The 26384-nt window shown below is 50.0% G+C and overlaps 1 protein-coding gene across 5 annotated transcripts in view; it reads right to left on the reverse strand.

Annotated features, from left to right (window-relative positions):
- Nucleotides 1-785: 785 nt before the first annotated feature.
- Nucleotides 786-26384, reverse strand: part of SARNP (SAP domain containing ribonucleoprotein) — a 32076-nt gene continuing 6477 nt past the window's right edge. The window contains exons 6-12 of one of the 5 annotated variants that reach the window (XR_774211.1): nt 26164-26237; nt 25443-25471; nt 24828-24853; nt 23489-23557; nt 4975-5064; nt 2018-3150; nt 786-1916 (exon numbers count right to left, since the gene is read on the reverse strand). Coding sequence is in view for 4 of the 5 variants with exons in the window: in XM_010565099.1 (XP_010563401.1) it covers nt 4930-5064; nt 23489-23557; nt 24828-24853; nt 25443-25471; nt 26164-26237 (333 nt within the window). In the remaining variant the exon portion in view is untranslated. The other 4 variants (XM_010565101.1, XM_010565100.1, XM_010565099.1 and 1 more) reach the window with 4 other exon arrangements.

The raw sequence follows: 26384 nt of genomic DNA on the forward strand, positions 1-26384 counted from the left end.
GACCAGAAAGTGGAGCTGGTGGCAAAATCCGGAGTCCTCATTGCTGCCCTTGGCTCAGGGGGAAGGTGATAGCATCCCACCATCGGAGCCCAAGTCCCACGTGCCATCATCAACACTGCTGGAAGACAGGAGACAGCTCAGCCTACGGCAGCTTCTCGCCCTCCAAGCTCAGGATCCAGCCACCACCGACCTGCAGGCCCTGGAGAGCTCCTGGACCAGCAGCATCTCATGACACGGCAGTCCCCGGCATGTCCGGTCAGCTGGAACCCCGAAGCTCCAACACAGAGGGACCTGAAGCAAGCAGACACAGCAAAGCCAAGAGCTATCTGTGCTTCCCCTCAAGTTCTACAACGATCCTTGGTCTACAGCACCGAACCATTGGCTGTGAGAAGCGGTGACCACCCTGTATCTTGTACGTAGTCCCGATTTGGGTTACGGCTGGGTCCCAGCTCTGAAGAGCCTGCGCGGTTCCCCAGGGAAGCAAGGAGATTGGCATCCGAATGAAGCAGCAAGGTCAATCTGGAGAGGCGAGGCGGGGTTAGGACTTTGTCCAGGCCACAAGAAGTTAATGTTAGGACAATCTCTAACCGCTGGCGACGGCCTGGCCAGGCAGGGTCTCTGCCCCCCAGCCAGCCCCGTGCAGGCAGGAGCAGCCGTGGCCAAGTCTCCATCTGCTCCAGCTCCCTCCCGGCAGCACACTCCGGCCCCGAGCCTCAGCCGTGCCATGCATCAAACTGACAGATACCAGCATTGCCTTGGAGAAGCAGTTTTATTATGAAACCGAGAATGAAATGCAGTGTTTGCCCTGGCACACTACAAAACATTTCAAGCAAATAACCAGCAAAAAGATTGTGAGCCAAATAGAAAATACATCTTACAAAATCTGACATACAAAAAAAAAAAATCAGAATAACGTTATTACATTAAATCAGGAAGGATCAAGGGAGCTTCAATTCACTCAGCCACTGACAACCCAAGACACACAACGTAACCCGGACCCCGTGGCTTTTAGCTGCCCTTTGGGAAAGTAAACAAACATCCAGGGTATTGCTTAGAGTCAACGAGGGCACATGGATGCAGTCAGACTGCAAACATTAATGGAACAGAAGCAGTTTGAAGACTTCTACGTTAAAAAATATATATATTGCTTATCAAGAATCAGGTATAAGCCTCTGAAAAGCTCGATTTGTACACACACCCGTTGTTCTCTAGCATCTTAAAGAACCAAGCATGGACAAGGCAAACATCTCTCCGGTAAGAAGTTACAGTCAGAAATAAGAATCCTAGGATGTCAGTCTTCAGACAAGAGAAGGATTTCAGCCACAATGCCCACCTAAAAATCCAAGCAGACAAACAGATTTCTGCTTACAGACAGATTTCTGCTTGCGCCTGGGGCCGAGGTATCCGTGGAGGGAAAGCTCTGCACAGGGTGGGAGATGCAGCAGGAACGAATGTTTGCGAGTGAAACTAATTCTCTAGGCAGGCAAAGGAGGAAAGGGCACCAGGCAGCTCCTCTCTGCCCCAGCGCTGCCAGTCCAACACCCCTGGCTTCGGGGTCCTACGCTTCTCCACTGCCACCACTTCTTCCACCCGCGCAAGCCACCCCGGGGAGTGGCTCTTTACAGCCCCCCAAGAACAAAGGTGCCATATGAAACACTAAAGCAGCAAGAAGCGCTTCACAAGCTGCGGCAGCGCTGCCTTTGGTGCGACTCAGCCAGATTTTTTCCGTAATTTCACTGAAACGGTTATGGATAATGCAGCAGAAGGAACCGTGTTCCTGCACAGCTACCAAGAACTTCCACACTCAAAACACAGGTCCCAGGATAACGCCGGTGCTCTCCTGCACTGCCTGGCAGCTCGGAGAAGACTGAGGCTTCTTCAGCAAGTCTGCGAGTTAAACCAGCTTGGCAGCTACTCTGAGGCAAAGAAAGGACAAGATAAAATCCAGCCTGAGAACAGACATCGGGCAAAACAATTCTGCTGGTTTGTCATTTAAGGAGAGAAATGTATCACTGACCTTCGAGGAACCTGGAAAATGTAGGTGAAACGCCATGAGACACAGAGGGCTTAGCAAGGCAGGATAAATGAAGCGGTGAGAACAGGCTCCATTTGCAAATGCATGGCTACATTTTCCTCCTCGTTTGAGGACACCAGTCTTGATCTAGGGTTAATCGGCAATTCTTGCTCTGACAATTCCCATTAGCCTCACCCTGGGAAGGAAGGCAGTCGTGAAACTGCCCCGCGTGTCAGCTATCACAGACGCCACTTCCATTTTTGAAAACATGAGACAATATAATTGAGAAAATCCTTCCCTGATGTTCAACCTGTCAGATCCTGGACGAGCCAGGGGTAAGATGCCAGAGATCCAGAGCAGGACTCACGCAATGCATCGTGCTCTCGAGACGAGGCGCGTTCTTATCCCAGCTGCTAGGAAGAGACCATGATACAGCTGAACCGTGGGGCCTGTTTTCACGGGGTGGAGGAGGAAAGGACCAGTGCAGTCTGAGAGGTGGAGACGGCATTCAATGGCAAACAGACAACAACCGGTCCTTGCATTAGCAGCATACTAGGAGTCCTTAAGCTAGAAAAGCAACTGCCGAGGGCAGAGCAAACCCTGCTCTACCTCCATTCCTCAGTGTTTTCCCTTCCTCATTGCACGGCAGACACCACGCTCCTACTGTTGCTCTATCTGCCTGTCTGTTTACCGGGCAGACTGTGGCTCTCCCCTGCACAGGTGTTTCCCAGCAGCACTAGGAGGGCACTGGGACACTCTCCATCTCTCCCTGCCGGATGATACCTCCGGTGCGAGCTGCTGCAAATGATCCCACCAGCAGCTGGGAAACCACCGGACCGCAGGACTGTGGGCTAACGGAGATGCACTGACAATAGTTTCTTCTTTTTGCTCAACTTTTCTTCATTTTTAAACGTCGTAACTTGAAAAAATAAGTAGAACAATCATACAACTACGGGGGATTCCCTGTCTACTCATCACTAAAACCTAGAGAAACAGTGTGGGAGTGAGAGAAAGTGGGGGGGAAAGAGAGAGAAAGAGTATGCACGCACTCGAGAGGCACACTGCAAATGGGCTGAAGCTAAAAAGGACCAGCATCAGACGATCCCAAAACGTTCTGCTCTTTTCCTCTTCTTTGCCTGCAAAGAGGAATTACAAGAAAAAAAAATCAAAACCAAAAAGAAACAAATTAACAAGTTCTTTAAAATCTCACACACAACCTGATGGAGAATTTATTAAAAATTTGGTATCAGTAACACCACCAGAGCTCGGCAGCTCTGGCCCCCTCCTGAGTGCACCGCCACCAAGTTAGTTCAAGGGAGCTACGAAGTTTTTCTTCTAACACTGGGACAAAGAGAGCCCCAAAATCAAGTAGCAGAAATATACAGTGCCTGAGATACAGTGCTGCCGAAGTCACTTCGTCTTGCTGGCAATGTGCTACAAAGGGGCTGAGCTGGGAACAATGCCTACTTCAGAGGCCTGGAAACCCTTCCAGGCAGTGGGGAGGTGGGAAATGTAAAAGGGCAAAGGGTTAACACTCTCCTATTCATGGAAAAGGTGAGAGGGACACACTAAAACGCATTAAATATACTATTGCGTCTCTCAGATATGCCTTTAAGCCGATACACGAGGGGCGTATAAATCTTAATTTTTAGCAGGATAAATAGCCTGGGGGCAACAGAAGCCCTAATCAAGAATCTCCAGGGGAAAGGTGCATTTGAGTGCACACAATACCAGTAAAAAGACCTTTTTGTTCCAGGCACAATCTCCAAGTGACCTAACGGAAAAGCATGGAATCCCTCGCCCAACCGCCCCCTCCGTGCGGGCCGGAGGGGCTCATTCTCCCATGCTCGGCAGAAGGCTGGGAACGCCGCTCCCCGCTTCATGCGGGGCAGCGTTTCTGCAGTAAACCCAAAACAAAACACACACAGACAAAAAAAGCCCCTAAACCCCACCTGAATTGTTGAGATTGCTCTTAGGAACCAAACAAAACCCACTTCTCGTCTGTCGAGCCCAGGAGCCATCTGGTTAAGCAGTTTCCAAGACCCAACACTCGCCCTGCCGCAACCTTTGCCATTTGATTGTTAACGCAGGAGTCCCCACCCTGGAGGGGTCCCTTTGTCCCCAAGAGAGGGGTCCCCAACTCTGGCTGATCCACACTGGAGCCATATTTACGTGGCACCATAGGTGCGTATGGCACTCCCCACCTAACTTAATGTAGGAGCTACCGCACCGGAGCACAGCCTGCATGGTGACTTGGAACAATTTGAAGCAGAAGAAAGCATAAAAGTACATAAAAGAGCACAAAATTGCCCTGAGGACCTTACAAATTTAAAAGATGGGCCAAAACCACAGAGGACAGAACAAAGCATAGAGGAGAAAAAGCTGGAAACAGGGTCAGCATCTCAATCCTCATTATATTGTAGAGTCTCCAGGGATTTATTGATGAAGACCTACAATAGCATCCAAGGGGAAGCAGAGGGTCCAGAAGCATCCAGGACACAGGGAGTTACAGAGTACAAGGAGCAGAGAGAGAGTCAGCCAGCTCAAACCAAGGGGAGGGGGAACCAAGGTGGGAGAAACTGGAGTAGAGCAGATGTGCCCCCCACCTCTTCTGGAAGCATCTACGCCATCCTGCAAGAGGAGGAGCTGGATGCCAACACATGCTGGCACGCTCCTGTGGCTTGGTAGACTCCAGAGCGGCCCATTTCCAGGAGGAGCCAGGGGAAAAGCCGCAACAGATCGGATGGCAGAAGCTCATCATTGCTCACTGCCAAGGCAAACAGGCTGAGTGGCCATGGGAGCGCACCCACCCACAGCTCGGGGTCAGTCCCACGCTAGCCCGGGGGACTTGATGCCGAGTGAGGTCCCAGGTGTGCAGAGTCATGCTGCCACCCCTGGGACCATCACTGCTCCCCTCAGCATCCCCGGCTGCTCCCCATCTGCTTAGAAAAAGGTTTTACCTCTGTGTCCTCTGTAGCTCCAGCCCCAGCAGAACTCGTTACAATGCCAAACCGCTCCTTTCTCTTCTTCAGTTTCTCATCTTCTTCACTCTGGCACAAAGAAGGACGAAGATTTATTTTGGTGGCAATGCCCCAGAGCACTCGTTTAATGGTAAATCGTGTTCCTCCTACCCCCACTCCTCCCACAGTCGGTTACCAGAGCACCTGCTAAAAGAGCTGGGACAAGGCAGCAGAGACACCGAGAGCAGAGCAGGCTTCTCCTCTGCCTTGGCAAAGTGCACTGTCTGTAGGGGATGCACTGCACGTGCCAGAGAAGAGCTCCTGCAGAGCACGTCAGATAACAAGGATGGCTCTGGTCCTTCAGCAGTGATCAATGAAGACACACAAAGGCAGCGTCCACCTACCAGCCTGTGTGCCTCAAATAAAACCACAGCCCCCTTCAAGCCTGCCCATCGTTACAGCACCGTATCGTCTTTGCTCTGAATTTCTTCATGCCCAAACGTGAGCATGATGGAGGACGGTGGAAGGAAAGGATAGACGCTCGTCACAGGTACTGCAACAGGGTGCAGGTGGGCACGTGCAAAGGAAAATCCAGCCTCAGCAGCCAGAACCTCACCTTTGTCTGGATGTGGTCTAGGAAGGATTTGGGGGAAGCATTTACAGCTGTCACAGGGACCTTCGTAATGCCCTTGGGAAAGCGAGCGGCAGGAACCTGATGCCCACCCCTGTGGTAGATGCTGTGCTGCTTCTCTCGGAAACATTCCCATTTGGAGATGGAAGCCCAGCACTCACCCTATCTTCCTAAGTCTTATTTCATTTATTTCCAGCCCGCAAGCAAATTTCTACTGATGTTTCCCAGCACCTTCCAATCCCTGTTTCTCAAGGTCCTCCAAAAAACCTGGAGGCTTTTTACCTCCGCTGCCATCACTCACGCTGATGTCCTGATCGCCAGTAATAGCCAAACCCATCATTGCCCATAAAAGCCTCAACACATCCATTTTCTGTAGATTTATTCCCACCTCTGGCTGTTTTGTGCCTTTTTCAGGCCATTTCTACAGTTAAGGCTGCCCAATTACTTTGCTGGGCTCGCACCAGTTCTCTCTCCCCTGTTATTAAGTACATCTCGGAGCTCTCACCCCCATAACCCCATCCACTACATCTTGTTAACCATGGGAGTACGGCTTACAAGCAGACTCTCGCTCGCTGAAGGGTCCCCATCCGTGCCGCCCTGATGCATGGCATCCCACCGCCTTGGGGAACCAGAGGTACCAATGCCATTGCCTGGGGTTTATAGCAAGGGGCAGCAGGCAGGAGAACAGGAGCACCGTTTCCAAGAAAATGCACTTCAAGTCCCAGTGCTCCACCTGGATCAACTGGAATTAGCTGGCCAAGCAGAGGAATCAAGCTGGACACTTATTGGTTTAAGCTCAAGGTCATAAACCACACCATCAGCAGCCAAATTTGACCAAGAGTGGCACTGGGCACCCTGTTAGTAAGCAGCGGGGTAACCTCGCTGTGTCAATACCTTACATAAATGAGGCTGCAGCGACCCGCTCAGCACTATTACTTCTGACACAGACATGTGTTGTGGCAACAGGGCTGGCCAAGGTGTTTGAACTGAAAACTCTGAGGTTCTCACAAGCTCCAGCTCTGTAGGAAGCCGCCAGCAGCCATGTCCCAAACACATTTGATTCCCCCTGTGCGTTACAGCCCCTCACTGCAGGGACTGCTGCTGAACACCACGGCAAGTGCTGGCAGCCCCGCCGAGCCTGCAGCTTAACCTTCCTTCCCAGAAATTCTCTGCGCAAGACTGTTTTGAAGACGGCTCTGTCATGAGGACATAGCCACCCTCACCCACCTGCTCTGTTCTGCTGGTCCTCCTTTCCGTGGTTTGATAGCAAAGCTATGAGCAAAGCTTAAATCACCCTCAGCATTCCCTGCCCTCCCCAGCCTCATGTCACGGAGGTGGATAGAGGAGGACAGAAGGTACGCATCTGTCCTAGGCTCTTGTAGTGGAGCAGCCGAGAGCTCTCTCCCAATCCAGCACCCAATCCAGGTTAGGATGGCTCCAGCTTTCAGGAAGAAGCAACATCCCAGAAAAGCAGTGAAACTTGAGGGTTGTGAACAAAGGACGCTGGGAGGGATTATCATCACGGGGACAGGGAAGGGAAGGAAAAGTTGCTCGCTGGAGCAGCACGACATACATGCAAACCGCGGCCAAAGAAAATCCAACCTGCGCATTAGCAACAACATTAAACAAACAGGCTCTTAAAAACCACCACTGCTGTCTGCGTGGTGTAAATCCCATGAGCAAAAGGATGGCCCCAAAGCCACTTTCAAGCAGAAAAGCGCTGTGTCTTTAATAAAAGGACATGGGAGACTCCCAGGGACTGCACCAAGCTGTAGGTTTTTATTTATTTTTTCGGTAAGCCACCCCCATGCCTCCCGCCCCCACCACTGCCCTGCAGGGAAAGCACATAACCGTCCTACTAAATCAACACGGTCCTAATGATCTCGCTCACTTGACCCCCTAGCACGACAGTGTCAGATGCAAACACGCGTACAATAAACTTCACTCCATCTTTAGCTTCTCGCTGACAGGTTTTGATTCATGGGGTGCTGAAACCCATCTGAGGAAAATTACCTCTATCAAAACGCTGCTATCTCTGCATCTATCAACCCCTGGTAGTGCCCCGGGGCCGTGCTCCAGCGTGCAAATGGGTGCACCAACATCTGCAGGGAAAGCTGACCTTTCTGGCAGGATGTCAGATTTATTTTCTAACCTTACTATTTCTAGGCTTGTTCCCTTTGCACTCATGCCACGATAGTTATTTTGTAGTTTGTCTAAAAAAAAAAAAAAAAAAGGGGGGGGGTGGAGGAAAGAAGAGGAAAAAAAGCTTTTATGAAGGAGTCCAAGCCCTGAAGCTAAAGTCTTTCCTGTGATCTGGTAACAAGGAAGCATTTACACAAGGGTATCGATATATTTGCACTGCGCTGTATGCAATCCCAAAGCTTTAATTTTGACCCCTAAATTTCATCTGTGGGACCACAGGGCACTGGCACAGCTCCCCGTGGGGCTGTTGCCAGTAACAGCATCCCACCACCATGGGAATCTGCCTCGGGATCTGCTTCCTCTCTGCGCGAGATCCGGGCTCCCTCCTCATCTGGAGTGCCCAGTCTAAACCCTACAGACTCCAGGCACCGAGGGACAGACTCTGCACCACCTGAGGCAGAATCAGGCACCTCTGTCCCCACGGCTGATGTCCCCAAGCTGCTGCCTACCCTCTTCCACGCAGGGAACAGGGAAGCAAGGAAAGGGGGCTCACCCCTCCACACCCCAGCATTTCAACAAGCCCCATGCAACATCCGGAGGAACATCGGGCTTCAAGCAATATTTTTTGTTTTCTTGAAGCAAGTGACACAAGTGGGGAGCTCCCCGGTGTGCATGGGAAGAGGTCTCAAAGGGCAAGAGGGGCTGCACAGCTCCAGACTGGAAGAGTGCCTGTCAGCAGCAATTAAATCCAGGTTTAATGGCTTGTCCTCTGGCTCATACCGCTTACTCCCAAAAGAGAGAAGGATCCATTTAAAAACTGGATCATTCCCTCTCTCCTGGGAGAAGGCAGAAGTGCTACTGCTGGTGCTGGAAGAGTTAATGCCAAAAGGCATGAATTCGTGGTTTCCATGGTGCACAGAGCTCTGGCACTCACGGCTGCCCAGCCAACAGAGCAGATCCCAGCTCGGGGCAGGCAGAGCCCAGCCGGTTACCTTTGAACACCCCACAGGAGCTCCCTGCAAGGCAGATCTCAGCCCTTCGTTGGCAGCGAGCTTGCCACTCTCCTCTCCCACCTGAGCTCGGCAAGCTGCAAGCAGCAATTCCTACAGCAGTAGAATAAGCAGCCACAGCAGCAGCGCTCTGGTGTGATGTTCTGGTTAACTTACCCACAGGACTCAAACTTTCATGGAGGGGAAAACCCCGCCACTGGCCTTGCTCTTAAAGGGCGGACAAAAATTGATCCCAGATCACCTAGAAGCATCTTAGTGCCTTTAGTGTTCAGGCCAAGAAGCAGGAGGGCCACCCTCGGCCCCCAGCGCCTACAACCTTGTAATAAATGACTCGTCATGAGCATCTCTGATCCCTGCACTGAGCAAGCTGCTGCAAAGGACAAGGCCAGCAAGGCCCCACCATCCATTCACACATCCCGCTCTGGGCTCACAGCACCCAGGTCTCAGACATGTAGATTAAACAGCAGTTGCTCCACATGTGTGCTATGAAATGAGACTTCAGGAGTAATGTCAGGCTCATCCCAAGGAGCTGGGTAGGGAGAAGGATGAAGAATCGACCTGGCTTTCCAGGCGACCCTGGCACAGGTTCAGACCAGGGAAAAGGGACCAACGCACGGGAGATACTCCACATGTTCAGCTGTCATCTGCAGCTACGCTGTTGTCAGATCACAGCTCACTGCCCCAGTTTGGCCAGGCTCATTGCGCAGTAACAGCCACGTAAAAGGTAAGGCAACAGCCTTCTTCAAAGGGGCAGCTCCCCGATGTGCAGGGAAATGACTTGCTCAGTGCACCCACTCTGTATTTCAAAAGCCCGCGTTGCTGTGAAATCTCTGCCCCCGAGGCCAAGTTTCATGCTGCATGGGCAGAGTGCTTCTTTCTCTGCCGATTAAAGCATCCCCAGGAGGAAACTGCTCTGGATTGGCAGATGAAGCCTGGAGTATCCTCATCACAAATGCAGAGAGACAGACACAAGCCTCCATAATCGCATCCTCAGTGTTTTCATTCTTGGAGAATGGAAGGGTGTGTGCCCACATGGGTGTATAAAAACGGACCCTTCTGGTCACTCTCCTGTATCTCACTGCAGCATGACGGATGGCAGGATGAAAAGCAGAGCCCCGAGGCTTTCAGGCGATGGTAGATTAATGATGACATGGCCTTGACCTCCAAAAGGTAAAGGTTATGAAACACTCAAGGGTAACTGGGCTTCCAATTTCATACCCAGAGGGTGAATGACAGCAACCGATGGTTTTATTCTCAGAAACACTCCAATCCTAGGACGCACAGCTGTCGCCCACCACCTTTTTGAAATTCATCTCAACGTATTTATTCCTCCTGTTTCTTTCCCCTTGCAGGCTCTGAGTGCTGCTAAGTCCTTCTGGAGTCGATGTTCCCATACACCAGCAAGCGTTCAGCAGGGGACAGGAAGCAAGAAGGAAGCCCAAGGTTTATACTGAAATATTCCACATGCGCCTTACACCCCTTCCCATTTCCATCCACAAAATTGCCTTTCACACAGGAGATCTTCGCCTCATAGCACAGAGCAGGGTGCAGGCACAAGGAGCAATGCTGCATTTCACACTCCACTCCTCCAAAAGCCCAACAAAATGCAGAGGTGATCTCCAGCTGCCCCTTTCAACCCAAGTCAGCACAGCTCTTTCATCTCCAACAGCACTTCATGCTCCCAGCTCAGATTTGGAGCTGGTCACAGAGGGATACACGCTGAGACTGAGCCAGCAGAGATAGCCGCAGCCTTTCTCCAAAGACCGCCAACATGAGGACTCCACTTAGATTAGATACATGCAGCAGGAATATACATTAAAGTTCCTATCACACTCCTTATACAAACAGTGTGTTAGAAGGACCCTCTATTCTGCTGCCATGGAAGAATGTCTTCTAAACAGCACAGCTTATACAAAATTATGCCACGCAGGCAGATCCAAGGGCCTCAACGCATTTCAGAAACATCAAACACAGCTTTATCTCCACAGAAAAGAGACACCAGAGCCCCAGCGCCCGGGCTCAACTTGGGGATTCAGAGAAATGTCCCATTCGCTGACTCACAGCAAGACGGGGCAACATCCAACACATCTGGGTCACCGATGGCCTCACTCAAACACACCCCAGGCCAGCCTATGACCCTGGAAAATCTGCACACTCCTTGCTGTCTCTTCTGGTACTAGATTACAGAATTAGTCCACAAAGTCACCTAAAGTTAGAGCAAAGCTTGATCTTCTGGCTTAATTAATCTGTTAAAAACCTGCTGTAAGTGCCTGGGACAAGTCTAGTGCAAGAACAGACCAAGTTGCAGGTCTCTGAAGATCTTTATTTACAAAAGGAGATGGGAAGCATCAAGAGCACGAGTTGTTTAAAACGCTGTGCCTGTTCTGGCTGTACACCAGAAAGGTCCTGATTTACTCATTCACACTAATGAAGCCTGAGCAACACAGGGTCACTGACTGGCTGCTTTCTTGGACTAACCTTAGCAACGTTTTTTTTTTTTGTTTGGTTGGTTTTTTTACACAAGCTAAAGGAAACAGGCAACTGCAAGCTGGCTCCTCATCCTTTCTTCCAACATATATCTTGGAAAACAGGCTGGGAAAAACACCATCTGACTGCAGTGTTTCTCTGTGCACCGTGTTGGGCAGGAGCCGCAACAGCCAGCGGTTCTGAGGTTTCTCTGTGTCAAGACACCATGGTTTTCACAGTTAGAAGTTTATGCTCACCTCAAACGGGATCAGCAGGGGAGGAAGAGAAGAAAGTCACAGACATGTGCTAAGAGTACACCTGCAACTCTCCCAGCGCTGAGTTGAAAAGCATTCTTCGACTTCGACGTCAAGGATGAAACAAACATGTCAGGAATGCTGCACAGCCAAGTGAAGGAGACGCATTTCAGGTGCACCACAAGGCAAAGGGCCTCAGAAGGGGCTTTTTATCTCTTTGCACCCGCCAAACAGCATCTTAAATATCATATGGCATTTACAGAGGCTCTTCTCTCCTAAAGTTCACTGGCCCCAGCGTGGGAAGGCTTTGAGGCGAGCCCCCGTGTTCGGCATAGACCCCAGGAGCATGTTTAAGAGCGATACACCTGGCTCTGGAATGGGAGGCCGGCAGAGTTAAAGCCACTTGGCAGAGCAAGAGAGTTTTCCCTCAAAGAGTCCAGCTGTTATTAAAAAGAGGCAATCGGGCGATGACTAAACATGATTTGAATTGCACATTAGCCCCAGATTTAAAAAAAAAAAATCCATTCTATTCAAACCCAACAAGCGCAAAAACAGCAACACACCACAGCAACATTAACCCTTCCTCTGCAAGTGGCAGTGCAAATCCATACGCCTCTGCAAGGCAGTGGGATACGCCGAGCCCACCATGCTGCCGGGTCCAGCAGACCTCCCCAGCCAGCTGAGAAGTGCCTCGTAGTGTCTAAGTGCTGCTGCTTTACAAGCTAGATGAAGTCCCAGTAAAAGGAGGCGAAATTGCAGGGAGTTTGTAGAACAAGAAAACTTTTGAGTGCAAACATGCCCGCTGCAACTGCCAGGGTGGACAGCAAAGACAATCATCGGAGCCGTGCACGTTTATTCTCCTGGGGTTCCCAGGGAAAGCAGCTTAATTTTGACTCAAAGGCAGTTTTATCTCCAGGCTCTGTATACGTACCCTGGGAAGCCAGGTGAGCACTCACTACTCCTAACCCCAAAGGTAAAACATTTTTCAATAAGAAGTGAAGCAGGTTTGGAGAGAGACCAAAGAGTTTCCTCCTGCTGTGCAGAAGCTCCCAAGGCACCTGTGGCCTTGCAATGACTTTGCACCCCATAGACTGACCACTGCACAGAAATGCCAGCGGCTCAAGAGAGCAGAGTTAGCGACCCGTCAGTTTGAATATGACCAGGGAAAAGTAAACTGGCCTGCAGGAGAAAACTGGCAGGGCAAAGCAGCACCTTCCAGTGCAATTTCACTGCCTGGAGTTTAATTCTAAGAGACTTCGTGCTAATCCATAAACTACTTCAAGCACTAACCTCTAAGCAGAGAAGCCCAGCACTGGCCATAACACAGTCCTTCACCCACCATTTACACCCAGATTCTCTTTGAGAAGTACCAGAGCAAAGGCTAGATTATCAATTCTCTCCTAGACCCAATCCCTTTTCTCTGCCAAATAACTGTCCTGAGCGGAGGGCATGCCTGGACCCCACATGTCCCTGCACCAACAGCCCAGCCCTTCACCCAGGCAATGCCAGGGGACGGTCCATGTTTGACTTCTAGGCTGGACACTTGGTTTCCCAGCCTCACCCCACAGACCATCCTCCTCGTGTGCAGCAGTGGCAGGGATGAGCAACACAGCCCCACCTTCCAGCAGAAAGGCAAAGACAAAATCCTGCGGAGGGAGGACCTGGTGTAGAGGGTCATTTGATTAGATTTTGGACAGGGAACCAAACTCAAGAAGTTAGCTGCCCTATCCCAGCAAACAGGAACTGCACTACAGAAAGAGCTGGCATCCAAGAGCACCCAGGGCTGTCTCCAACCAGCAAGGTACCACGGAAAAACCAAACAACAGATGTCTGAGCAGCAGACGGAGAGAGGAAACACGCAGGCTGACAGCCTTCATCCACACACAGCCCAGCACCTCTAGTCAGGATCTGTGTGGATGCTCATCACTTCCACACATAAAAGTCTTCAGGCCTCTTTCAACCAGAAGAGATAAAAGGCGATGGGTAAAACACTCAGAAAATACTTTATGTTTGATCTTTTATGGTCACTTCATTCGGTTTCTCCAATATCACTAAAAGCTTGAGATCCTAGCAGAGCTTGAAGGGAGATCTAGCAAAAGAGCTACTGCTCTGCAAATATTTGACTAACTAAACCCTAATAATTGTTAAACCTGTGCATTTATTCCTCCAGGATGGCAGCTCATGTGTCAGCAAGCCTCCGCTGGCCAGCTGTGTGCCAGAGCAGGAACAGTCCCATCTACAGGGACTCCTCCTCTCCCGGCCATATCTCCAGTACAAACAACCCCTCACTCGCTTTTATGCCTTTTAAATAATAAGAATGGCCAGAGCATGGGGAAAAGTATATTAGCCACTAAATTACCCAGGGAATTAAGCTGTTCCATCCCAAATGTTGCTATTATAAGACCAGGTTTTTAAAGATGCTTCTTTCGGCCCTGCAGGATGAGCCCAGACGCCTAATGGTCCAACCTACAAAAGCACATTACACATCTGCAGTTAAAACATCAGAAAACCTAAATCCACATGTTCTGACAAAGCCAGGCCTGGGACACACCCAGCCATGCACCAGCAGCATCTCCACGGGGCACCCACTCACAGATGCTTCGGTAGAAAAGGTATTCAAGATGGTCCTGGATCTACATTCAAGAGTCTCTAAGCCCCCATGAGTTCAGCGCTCCCCAACCCTGCACCCATCCGTGCCCTAAAGGACCTTCCAGAAAGTGCAGAGCTGGGGAAGATCAGCTCTGCTATCTGATAACTGAATTGGAGAGGGTTTTCTGAAAAAGTGAGGCCTTCCATCGCCTAATTAGTAAGACTAGGAAAATTTTTAGGGGCTAAGACCACGGATCACTTGCCTTTACAGAGATTTTACTAATGCTCCTACAAAGCTGTCAGCACTGCATGCATGGCCATGAAGAGGAAGCTCAAAGTCCCCCTCAAAAGCCACAGACTTGGTGCAACATCACCGCAGAGCCCAGTGCTGCCAGGGGATGTGAAACCATCAAGTCTTCCAAGAACAGAAAGAGCTGCTTAAGTTATCTTAATTAAAAGTATTAAATAGAAAGGAGGTGATCCTCCGCAGAGCTGTGCACAGTTTGGTTCACCCACACATTCCTCGCAGTCCCCCTCCACATGTGCACAGCACACGCACCCCTCTGTGCATTTCACAGGGTGTTCTTGGGGGGCTGTTTTCACTTTTGTCCTCTGCAGTGAAGAGGGGTTACGGAGAAACCTGACTTTGTTTCTCTGGTTGAGACTCGAATAGGCTCTGGAAGGCAGGGAGCGAGAGCCGGGTCTGCCATTCTTCCCCTGCCGCTCCTCCAAATTCCTGCAGCCAAATGGTTCAAGAGCCCCTGAATGGGACATAATGACATCATTGATTGAATCATAATAGAGGGGGAAAGGGGGGGTGGGGAAAAGATGTATTTGTGTTACAGACAAAAGCGAAGTTCTGTTTCACAGCGGGGACCAATGAAGAACCAGATGACTGGGCAGAGGGAGGTCAGAGAGTCCCCCCCAGCATTGTCCCCCCGGGAACGAGCCCTTCGCCACTCCCCGAAGGTTTGTCCAGGATGCGGAGCCCTTTCAGGCAGCGCCGGGATCAATGCGCGAGCAGGAGTCCCCCTGACCCCGCACAGCGCTCTCGTCATTTATTTTTAAAATGACATCGTGGGTGTGTGTAAGTGCGCGTAAAGGGTTGGGGCGGAGGGGGAAGCGCTTCCGAAGGAATAATGGTAAACACCAAATAGCTTCAGGAGCTGAAGCCAGCAGCAGACAGGAGCAACAGCATAGCACTAAGCCACACAGTCACTTCTAGTTTGTTTGTTTCACAACAGCTTTCTTCCTTTGCGATAGGACTGTGGCGAACACGTAACCGCAGTTTTGGGACTCGGTTAGCTGAGCCATGATGGTGCTGCCCTGGCAGACACCCTGCAGCCCAGCAGAAGACCCTCCGGCCCTTTTGGAGGGCAGCTGGACGCCAAGTTGACATTTCTATTGGAAACAAAGTTATGGGTTTCTTCAGCTGCTGTTTTTTCATCCCACCTAGGCAAAGGCTAGAGAAAACATCCCGTGATACCCAGTAAGCACTGAAAAGATAACGAAAGCCACAGTCTTATCAGCTGTAGAAGGTCATAAGATGTTCTCATGTGCCCAACCACAGGAGTTTCCAGTACAAAGACAATGACAGTGACACAGCATACAGATCCCACCACCAACCCTTGAGATGGGTCCGTGCGTAGGAGAGCCAAGGGCAGGCTCTGGGTACCTTACCCCATCCTAGGGTGGGCACACAGGCTCCAGCCCCCGGAGGGGCTGGCTCTGCACAGCACCTCCCTCTACTCTTTCCTACAGCCCAAAACCTTCATGACAAGCTCATTCACACCCCGAATTCCCATGGCACCAAAACCACAGTCACTTAAGCACTGACCATAGAAAAGGGCAGCTCCACCTTTGCCTGATCTGGAGCTTATTCATGGGGAGGTGAAAACCAAGGCCTTGTAAAGCCCCTGGTAAAGTGCAAAGTCAGAAGGTCCAGAACTGAAAATTCAGGAAAGCCCTGACAGGTAAGGAACAAAAATCCCCAGCAGAGCACATGCAAGAGGGTCAGGAGAGTCTGCCTGGAAGGGGGTTCACAAAAGGTTCTGGCGAGATCGGGAAGAGCCTGGTCGTGGTGACGCCTGCTCACAGATAAGGCAGCCAGAAAGCAGCCAGTGTGATGGGAGAAAATAACACAATCAAGAAACACACAGGGCAGCTCTGCAACCCCAGCACTTGCCGCAGCACCTTACTCGCTGCCAACGCACAAGACCCACACCGCTGCCTGGGCTGTCTGAGAAGGGGAGGAAGCTGGTGGCAAGATTTACAAGAGCGTGGGTAGCTGAGGCAGCAGGAGAGAGGGAAATTATTTTGGATATGCTGGAGAGGAAATGCCAGAGGGGAGGAAATAACAGCAGCTGAGAGCACAGGTGACCAAGGGTCACAGCACAGGCACTGCAGAAGGGATGCTTCGAGAGGCCTTCCAGCCCCTCAGGCACAGCAACTTACCCGCTGCACAGCTGAACTTGAACCCTTCCGGCACAACTGAGTTTTAGGGGAGCAGCAGAAAAGCACCAGCATCCCCACCAAGGCAACAGGACGGGCTTCCCGGGAGCACTACGCTTGTGTTCCTGTGCAGTTATATGCCTGCAGGCACACGGTCAACCTGAAACCATGAAATTATGCTCCCACCTGAAAAGCGTAACCTGTAGTTTGCGACAACACACCTAAGGCTCCTCATACCTCGTGCAGCACGACTGAGCTTTGCGTCTCATTAACTTCACTACTTCCTATTAGTGTGACTCATTCGCAGGAGCAGAGTGTACAACATTTAGAAGAGCAATGAGCGTTATGCCACTAAAATAGCAGAGAGACTGGGGAGGCAGGAAACTTGAGTTTATTTCAAGCTTTTAAGATCTGCCTAGTCCAGAAAGGGCGACAACCCCTTGAAAGGCATCTCAATCCAATACTTGCATTTCAAATTCATCTTTACTCTCTTGCACAGGAATCAATCTGCAAAGAGCCAGGCTCGCAGCAACCTGCAATATGTGACCATTGAACACACCGGTGTAGAGGCTGGCTTTTCCTCCCGACACAGTGATTGCAGCTGTTCAGGTCCACGGGCACACATCACCTCCAGCTCCTTAGCGCTTCAGTGAGGTTTCTACTAGATACCTTTTCCCTGCATACCAGTCTAGAGTCATTCGCAAGAGAAGAGGCTGGTTAGACAAAACTTGTTATTTGCCTTCTAGGAAACACAAGACCTTAATTTCCTTGCACAATCCCATCACATGCCAGCTGGATCACCAGGGACTGGGGCTGGAAACCACAAATCCATCCCTCTTCCCAGAGGAGACTGTTGCATTGCCCTTGGCCAGAGTGCATCGGGCCAGTGAAGACCACCAACGTGCCCCTCGTGGGGAGACTGTTGCTTTGTCTTAAACAAAAAACACAAAAGGGAAAAAGATTGAGGTCTGTTAAACCTTTACATTTGTCTTGTAACCTCAGGTCTTATTTTCCCCAGGGTTACAGCCCTACAAAGATCTGGGCTTATTTTCAAGCACACCAGTAAGCCACATGCTGGCATGTAGGCTCTGTCGAGCCTTCCCTTCCCATGCCTATGTCTCCAACAGCGGCTGCTCTGCGCTGCATCTCGCAGCCCAGGTCAGAGCCAGGGCCGGTCTGCAGCATGCCACGCAGCCTGTGTTCGACAGCATCTGACAGCCTTTGTCCAGAGGCACTCTGGTGCTGAGCTTCACCACGTCCAGGACAGGGACGGGGAGGGCTCTCTGGGTGCAGGAGTGTTAAAAACAAGAGTACAACCCCCTCACCATTACAAAAGGGTGAACATAAACATCTCACCCGCCCTGCCCTTCACCCAGGGATGCTGCCTGCGCTGGCGATTCGGTCGACACAAACCCCTTCCCCAAGCAACCCGGGAGGGGGCAGGGGTGGCAGAGGCCTCGCTTACAGCACCCTTGTGTTAAAACGTCCATGACTGCCAGCACTATTCTTCACCTTGTCACTTCCCATTATCTTAAACCAACAGGCCTGCATTCAGCAGCTCAACTTGGAAAATAGTGACGTCACTTCGTAGGGGCTGGGGGAAGGAGAGGCAGCGAGGGGACAGGCAGCACACACTGATAGTTACTGCGGCATGCAGCTAAAGCACACAGAGAACTGAACACCGACCTGTGCGGGGCTCCTGTCCAGCAGAGACAAAATAAGTTCTTCGAGGATTAGTGCTCAGCTTCTATAAATCCTACAGGGGCCAGCTGGAAACTCTCCAGCATTTACCTGCAAAAGCATTAAGGCTGGAGTGCCCCAAACCCGCTCTTTCTCTCCTCAAGACTGACGTTTACCTTTTGGCTGAGGTTTACCTTTCAATACAGACACCATTACCTATCTGCAGTCAGACCTGCTCAGCAACAGCTAAGGCAAAAAAAGGCACAGAACAGCTCAGCCTCCTTCGAGTCATCTGCCGCTGAGCCTTCCCCAAGCACTCCCATAGTTAGCATGGGCTAACGGCTTTCTGGACTCACAGAATCGCATCTCACCAGCTTCCACACTCCTTGCTAATTGCATTATTTTGTATCTGGATCTTCCAACTTCGTTTCTGCACACCCATGCAATTCTAGCTGCATTCTTCTATCTGACCTAGTTTCTACTTTCTGCAGGACTACTGGAAAGTTTCTGTAACAAGTGAAAACACAAGGGTTGTTTTAGAGGGCTTTGCTTTCATTTTAGTCTTTAAACCAGGACTATTTTTTAATCTTCTCCCTCTGTAAAGCCAGCTGCCTTAGTTACCACTAGTCCAACTCAGAGGGAGACGGAAAATCCTTTAAAAATTACCTAAAGCAGCTTTTTAAAAATACCTACAAATATTAAGATTTAAAAGTACAATGTCATGGGCATTTCGAGGCACTGGGAAAGAAGTCCCAATTGTGGCACCAGGACTCTGCCCACAGAAGCACTCTCATTCATCGTGCGGTCTATCACGACGTACCCTTCACATCTGGCACACCACCCTGCCCGTTCCATGTGTCACTGTGATGCTGCTCCAAGGGAGAAAAACTTCTTTTACATGGCTGATTTAAGAAGTGGCAAGTGCTCCATAAACCCATTCAAAAAGCAGAGCTCATGCAGTGGTCCTGAAGAGGAACGATGTGCACACAACACGCAGATGAGCCATCAACTTCTCGGGACAAATACAACCCCACTACGAATTTACAGCGTGGTGAAGACACTTTCCAGGGCCATCTTATATATATTCTAATCACAATGCACTACAGAAGGTAAAAGAGAAGGTGAGAGAGAAAGAGGAATTAAGATGAAGCACACAGAAAGAGAAGGGGCTGGGTTATAACCCAGAGGAGGCAGCTTTCCTCCACTCTGCCACAGCAGAGACTGGGTAGAAAGCAGAGAGGACAGCAACAGAAAGACACAAAGCCTGACAACAAGCAGAAAAAGTGAAGTTTGGAAAGAAAATAATATTCAGGGGCACGTGCCCTTTCAATCAATACAGGAGGTATCTCTTCAAACTGACAGCAAAAGGCATTTCTTGACGACAAGCTGGCCACATAAGCCAATCACTTCTCAAAAATGCAGGCATATGCCACCACGCATGACATGTCCGTCCCTGGTGCTCGCTAGAAACAATCCTTGTCCACGAATCCTTTTTCCTTTCCTCTGCCAACATCTCCCCCCGCCACCACCCTTTGCTTCCTTGGTGGTTAATAGCTTCTCATCCGGGGCTGGCGGGGGGTGTTTGGAAAGATTGCAGGCAGAAAAATTATCCAGGAAAAGGATTCCTCCTCAGCACGTTATTATAAGCTTGCTGGAAGCCAAACAATTAAGCCAATTGTTTTCTCTCTCTCATTTAGCTATTTTGTATACACACAGACTTTCTGCTGGTCCACTGACCCCTGCTCTCCTCCAACACCACACGAACGTCACACAGTCAGCCTGCCAGCTCTGGCCAGCTGATCTCAGGCGAGCGCAGCTCTTGTCTGCTCCATGTAAAACACATTCTCATTAAATGGAATTAAACCAGCATTAATCTAGAATCATGACGGGTGGCCATATTAAAACATTAACTCTTCCTAGCCAGGATAGTCAGTACCTTTTGATCAAGGGGATACTTTAGCATCCTGTGCTGCTACTGCTGCTCAGGATCCAACCCGGGACGCCTGCAGGGCTCTCGACATGTCTTATGGCTACAATGCTCCAGCTGTAAAATGGAAGACTTGCAACCAGGCAAAGAAAAACGAAGTTATTCAAGGTGACACACGGCTCAGGAGCTGCACTCCTCGCTCACTACAGACAGGTCACCACACCTCTCAACAGACACATAAACTTCCCCCTGCTCTGAGAAATCACCAAGCTGGTGATGGGACAAGTCTCCCATTGAAGAGGGATGAGAACGCTAGGCACGCATATGGAGATTTGCAGCAAAAATCCTTTGTTTCACCCCCAGCTCATGGAAACGCGCTGGGGAGAAGAGGGCTCCAAGTGGGGACTCCTGACTTGGAGCGACCTCGGAGCAGAGTCACTTCACCTCTCTGCTCCCAACCTCTGAACAGCCGAGGGTTAATCAGCTAATCGTTTGTAAGGCAGTTTGAGACCTCCACGTTTAAGAGGAGATATAAAAGCCAATTATTTTAGTCATCTGTTCGGATTGGGAAAGGTATTTGATAATGTAATACAAAGGTGGCAAACAGAGCTTTTATGTTATCCCAAGGGCTCTTGCTGTCCATTTGGTGCCAACACTTTCTCAGCAGGAGACTTACAAGGCTATTTTATACATAAAGAGCAAACCACCTCCTTGGAGAAAAGCTTCTGAATCACAGCCACGACGCAGGCAGCTCCCTCTGCAGCATCAAACCCTGCATATAAAACATGCAGCTAAACATCCTCCCCTGGGGAGACGAGAGTTTGAGTGTTACAGGGAGCAGCTGCTATAGAGAGGGAACATTTACAAGTGTGGGGGGTTAAGTACAACTAACAGGAGTCAAGGGATGGTAGCTTTAGGTCAGCGAACGTGTGCTTTAACAGGAGGCCTCAGAGGGGAGAGTCAGTGCTACAGGGAGATAAACGCTTGCTTGATTTATTTTAAAAATTAATTTGATGGCCCCGTACTGCCTTGAGACAAATGAGCACCTGCCTCTTCTGCTCCAGCACCACCAACCTTTCTGTTCGCCTGCTCTCCTCCCAGCGACCAGGGTCTTGCTTTCCCTTTAGGCAGAGAGGAAGATTTTAAACTTGAAAGATTTCTACCCCAGAGGGCTAACAGAGGGGGAAGGGGGGTTCAAAGCTACAGATGAGTTCACAGCCACTAACGCAGCTCTGCATTTGCTCCCTGGCTCACAGCAGGTCTGAAATCCCCCTTAGCTACGATTCTCCCCCCCACGTCCCTACCCCTCCCCAAACCAATTTGAATAGGAAATGAAGTGTGGCTCCGTGGAGACAATGGTTTATTGTAAAGTTTTTGCTGCGACGCACGGTATAAAAACCTGCCAAGACACATGTAAACATTCGCAACTGCCAGGCTCCTCCATAATGAAAAGCTATAAAGAACACCCAGGTGGGAAGCACAATACTACCAGCTAATTAAAGTAACCAATAATATTCCTCCCAGGAATGCAAGAGAGTGTTCCGCTCAGTGGGAGAAGCCACTTCTAAGCCCATGAACTCGGCTTCCTGGTGGAGCAAACAAAAAGAGAGACACGGCGCAGCGAGGCAAGCCCTGCCGCTGGACACCGCTCTGCAGAGCGTGCGGCCAGAGCTCGCGGGGGACACAAAGCCCAGTGTTGGGCAATCTGGAGGCGAGAGCCAGCCCTGCCACCGACTCCTGACCTTGGGCAAGTCATTTTCCCCACTGGTAGGTCTCCATCTGTACAACAGGGAGCAGTTCATTAGTATACAGCAAGCTGCATTTGCTGGTGAACGGCTTGGGGAGCTCAGGCCTCGCACTTTGGTGGTTTCAGGTTTTTGCGACGTATAGGCACCACGGCACAACCCACGAAGCCCACTCCCTTCCATAAGCCCTGGCTTTATTAAGCTGCATCCACACAATCCTACCCAGGGAAGGCCACGGCCATAAACACCGACAAGGCATATACTCCTCCTGAAAAATGGGAGCTCCTAGTGACAGGGTTAATGATGTTTGAGCAGCCTCTCACCCTGAGCTCCACATATCCCAGCTTTAATGCACTGGCCTCCTTCCCCCACCCCCAAAGGGACAAGAGAGGGAAGGGGGGGGAACAGCGACCTCCAATGCCAGATATTTTCTACATCAGTGAATTCCCAGGGCCAGTGGAATAAAGCAGAACACTCGTACATGGAGAAACAGGCAGCAAAAAAGGTCAAATCCATCCCCCCCGAGGAGGAGAGGGGCTTGTTTCACAGGGACGGAGAGAAGATGAAGCTCCCCTGGCTCTCACCCTTTTCCACATCGAGAAGAGAGGTCTCCATGCCAACATTATCCAGCTGTTACAGCTGGACAATTCTTTTTCACTCGCCACTATTTCTGAACAGTGCTGCAGCACGAGGTTCGTTACAGCCCAGAAGAGGAAAAGGCTATTTTTGTTTGGGAAGTGCACAGGATGTTGTATTAATCTCAGAGTATATATTTATCCTTTCTTCTGTTTTCCCCAAACATGCTAAATTCATCTTCTCCCCCATTTGCTCCAGAACACATTTAGGCAAGGGGTTGTCACACCGGTAAGCACACCATTCTCCAGCACACTTTTACCTCCAGGCCCCCCCAGCATATTCAGCACCCTTCAGCACAGCCCACCCCTACAGCTGGAAACAAGAGCGTGGCTCCATCTCCTGCCCCACCAACAGAACCCCGCAGTCAGCTCCAGCATGCAAAGGCAGAGCTAAATCAGTTGCTAGGTATGAGGACCAGAAAAGGGGTTACGCTCAGAAGCTTGTGTATATTTCTCCCCTGGAAAAAATAAATAGCTTTAGGACCAAATCCATCCCCCTACAAAGCTCATCTCATTTGTACTTCAAAGAGTTATTTCCTACCAGGGAGCTCTGGACGCCTTCTCTTCAGAGAGCTCATTACCTTGGTCTTTACAGACTTGGCTCCTACCCCAATCACAAATGTGCACTTACACAGCGCGAGTCAAATGCCTGAAAACAAACCAATTACACAGCCTGCTAAACGGTGTCTCTGCCCATGTTAAAATTTGGATGAACAATCTTAAAATGCAACACCTGCATTCAGCAGTTGTAACTCTCTCAAAACCACATCAAGAGTCACACACACAAAAACAAACAGAAGGAAAGATGAAGGAAACAGTGTTGACAAGACTCCCCCGGGGTCCGGGGCCCATGCCGCTGCACTAATAACAAGATGTAAAACCTCAAGCAGCACAAAGGCTTTGAACGGTCACGGCACACTACGAGCTGGAGCACCAGGCTAATCTGGAGGTGCAAAGAGCGTCCTGGAGGCCAAGGCACCTTACCTTCTTGGAGAGCGAGGAGACATTCAACCCAAATCTTTGAGCCCTTTCCTTTAATTTATCCATGTTTACCTACAAAGACATAGGAAACAATTTATTTTTTTTTTTTAAAAGTCACCAGCACTCAAGTTGCAGGGATAGAGATAAGGCTGCCTCCCGGAACAGACTTGTGCACAGTGCTCAGCCCTAGGGAAAACACCTCTGGGCACTGTGCTGCACTGCCATCCAGCAGCAACAGCTCCTGCCAGCACCAAGGGCTGCAAGACAGAACCAGCATCCCAAACGAAGCTGCCAGAAACTGCCAGTCTGCCCCTTCGCTTCCTCAAACCAACCAAAGGATAAAGACCCCAGGTGCTGTTCCCCCTCCTGAAGGAGTGGTGGTTTCAGACTGTTACTGTGAGCCAGCTGTACCTGGTACCTTTGCTGTAGCAGTCTGGTCAACACAAACAAAAGAAACAGCCTCGTAGGCAAACTTGCCAGTACTCCTAAAAGTTATCACTGCTATCTGGCTGCCACAGGTTTAAGAAGCCATTGCTGTACCCTCACCCTTCCAAAACTATTGTGTCACATCTAATCAGGTCCCCAGACCGAGCAGCTTCCCAACACATCACCCAGCCTGACTGGTTTCACTGAGAGGCATCAGCCACCATTACGGCACTTATCCCTAACGAACGCAGACCTTCAGGGACAAGCCTTCCATAGTACGTAGTTCTGCAGAGGGAACCCCGGTGCTATTCCGCCTCGCAGATGCTCATGCAAGATCTTTTATGCCCCTGGCACCAGAGAAAAACCTAGAACCTTGCCTGGTGACAGATCATGGCTTAACTCTGTTCCACTCATCCTCAACTGAGCAGGCAAATACTGCACCAGCTGCCCAATCTGACAGAGCTCTCAGCCCTGCACACATTGGTGCCTCCTACTTAGACCTGGAATTCAGATGGGCAAAGCAGCATCAGCCATTAAAAGCAGAGTAATTTACTACAGGTCATTCGTTATTTCCATTCCCCAGGCATAATTCAAGCAATTCAAACAAAAACAGAGAATGAAAGTCAGGCATATGAAAAAAAAACCCAAATATCCATCTTTGTTCCTTTCACCATTTCATTCTAAAATCAGCTCATCTGAGAAAACTTTCATAGAGGCAGCCACAGGGATGTGAACCCATCAAGTTCAGTGCCAGCATAACATCCAGGTGGGCTACATCATTAACTCTCACTCCACATATGTTGTTCCTGGACCATTTTGATAGTTTACCACTGCAGACAGGAACCTCCTTCTACAAATTACAACATGTGTTAAGGGCCTGACCAGCAGTAACTCAAGAACAAGAAGCATGTCTTACCGTGGGCTTGCTGTCTGCAGAGAGGCCTGAAATGAGGAGGCAAGAAAAAGAAAACCCAGTTAAGAGAACAAACATCAGGAGCAGCATCTTATCTAAAAGGAGGTGCAGTAAAGTCATAGCACTGCCTGAAGCAGTCCTGCACCCATCCCACCATAGACTAGTGAAGAACTGCTGTCCCATTTTTCCCAGGTTCCATCTCTGCTCACTACAGAATGAGTCTCTCAATTTCTTTTTCACCTTCAAATCAGCTTTTCCACCTGCAAAACTGCTGCCATCCCACCTCGCTAAGACAGCTTTGGCAACTGAACCTGGCATTTTATGAATCCAAACAATGTCTGGCACTCTGTTTAAGGATACCACAGGAAACTCTGGCTACTCTCTTCCAGCTCTGCTTAGAAAAAATAGATACTGGGAAAAGTGTCTGAACTACCAAGGGAACAACACGTGTCCTTTTCTTCCCGATTCTACAATTCCCACTCAGAGCTCCTGGGCATGGTCAGGAAAAGGGACAGAAGTGAAAACAAAAGGTAGTCCCACCAGGATTTTTATTCCCAGGAGTAATTAAGTGTTTGCAGCAAGGTCACTCCATGGATTGGTTCTGCTTCACCTCCTCACCTTTAGTCGAAACTGTGGCCAAACCAAACCTGCCGAAGGTAAACAGAGCTTAGTCAGAGACTCGGGCAAAGATAAGGTCAGCCAATATCTGACATGTCAAGTCTTATGTGTGAACTTTTCCTTCAAATACTTTTCATGAGTGTACTTGAGTAAAACTGGTTTGGGGGCAAGATTAACTGGAACACGCTATTATTGGCTACTGTAATTACTGCAGCAGCTCCTGTGCTTACTCTGAGTACAGCAATTCCCCACTTTCTTCATAAAACCAACCTCAAAGTCCAGAAAGCTAGTTGTATCACCAGCAGTTCACCTTTTTCCCCTTTCACTGCCCTGTCTTTCCAGAATAACTGTGAGAATTGCCACAAATTTCACCAGTATTTCAGCCCAAGCAACCAGTAAAGCATGCATCAAGCACTCCACAATCAGACACAGCCCAAATTCAGCACGGGGCTCTTCTGCCTCATGAGGAGCACCACCTCCCTGCAGGTGTAACACAGCACATGTCTGCAAACCCTCCAGTAAACCTGTCCACCGTTTGTTCAGGCTGGAGGCAACCTCCACCTCATTTTTCAGACTCCTCCCCAGCGTTGCTGTCCCATCACCCAAGCACAGCACAGAGCCAGGTTCACCTCACAATAACACAACCTGCCACTGGCAGACATGTCCAGAGAGGTCTTCTCTCAGGCAAGAAGAGGGGAGAAGGCTCCAAGTGTAGACTCACCGAGCCGCCCGCGCTGCCTTCTTGCTCTCCAGGCTCACAGGCACATTGAAGCGTTCAGCCCTCTTCTGCATTCGCTGGAGGAGGGAGAGAAAGGAACCAACTGAGGAAAAGCAAAAATTTGAAGGGTACAGAAAGGAGGTTCTGCAGACAGAGAGAGGCACACAAACTCAACATATGGTGGCCTAACGCTCCAATGCGCCCTGCCAGACCAGCAGCACGCA

This window comes from Haliaeetus leucocephalus, unplaced genomic scaffold (genome assembly GCF_000737465.1).
Source record: "Haliaeetus leucocephalus isolate CR32 unplaced genomic scaffold, Haliaeetus_leucocephalus-4.0 Scaffold186, whole genome shotgun sequence".
Classification (NCBI taxonomy): Eukaryota; Metazoa; Chordata; class Aves; order Accipitriformes; family Accipitridae; genus Haliaeetus; species Haliaeetus leucocephalus.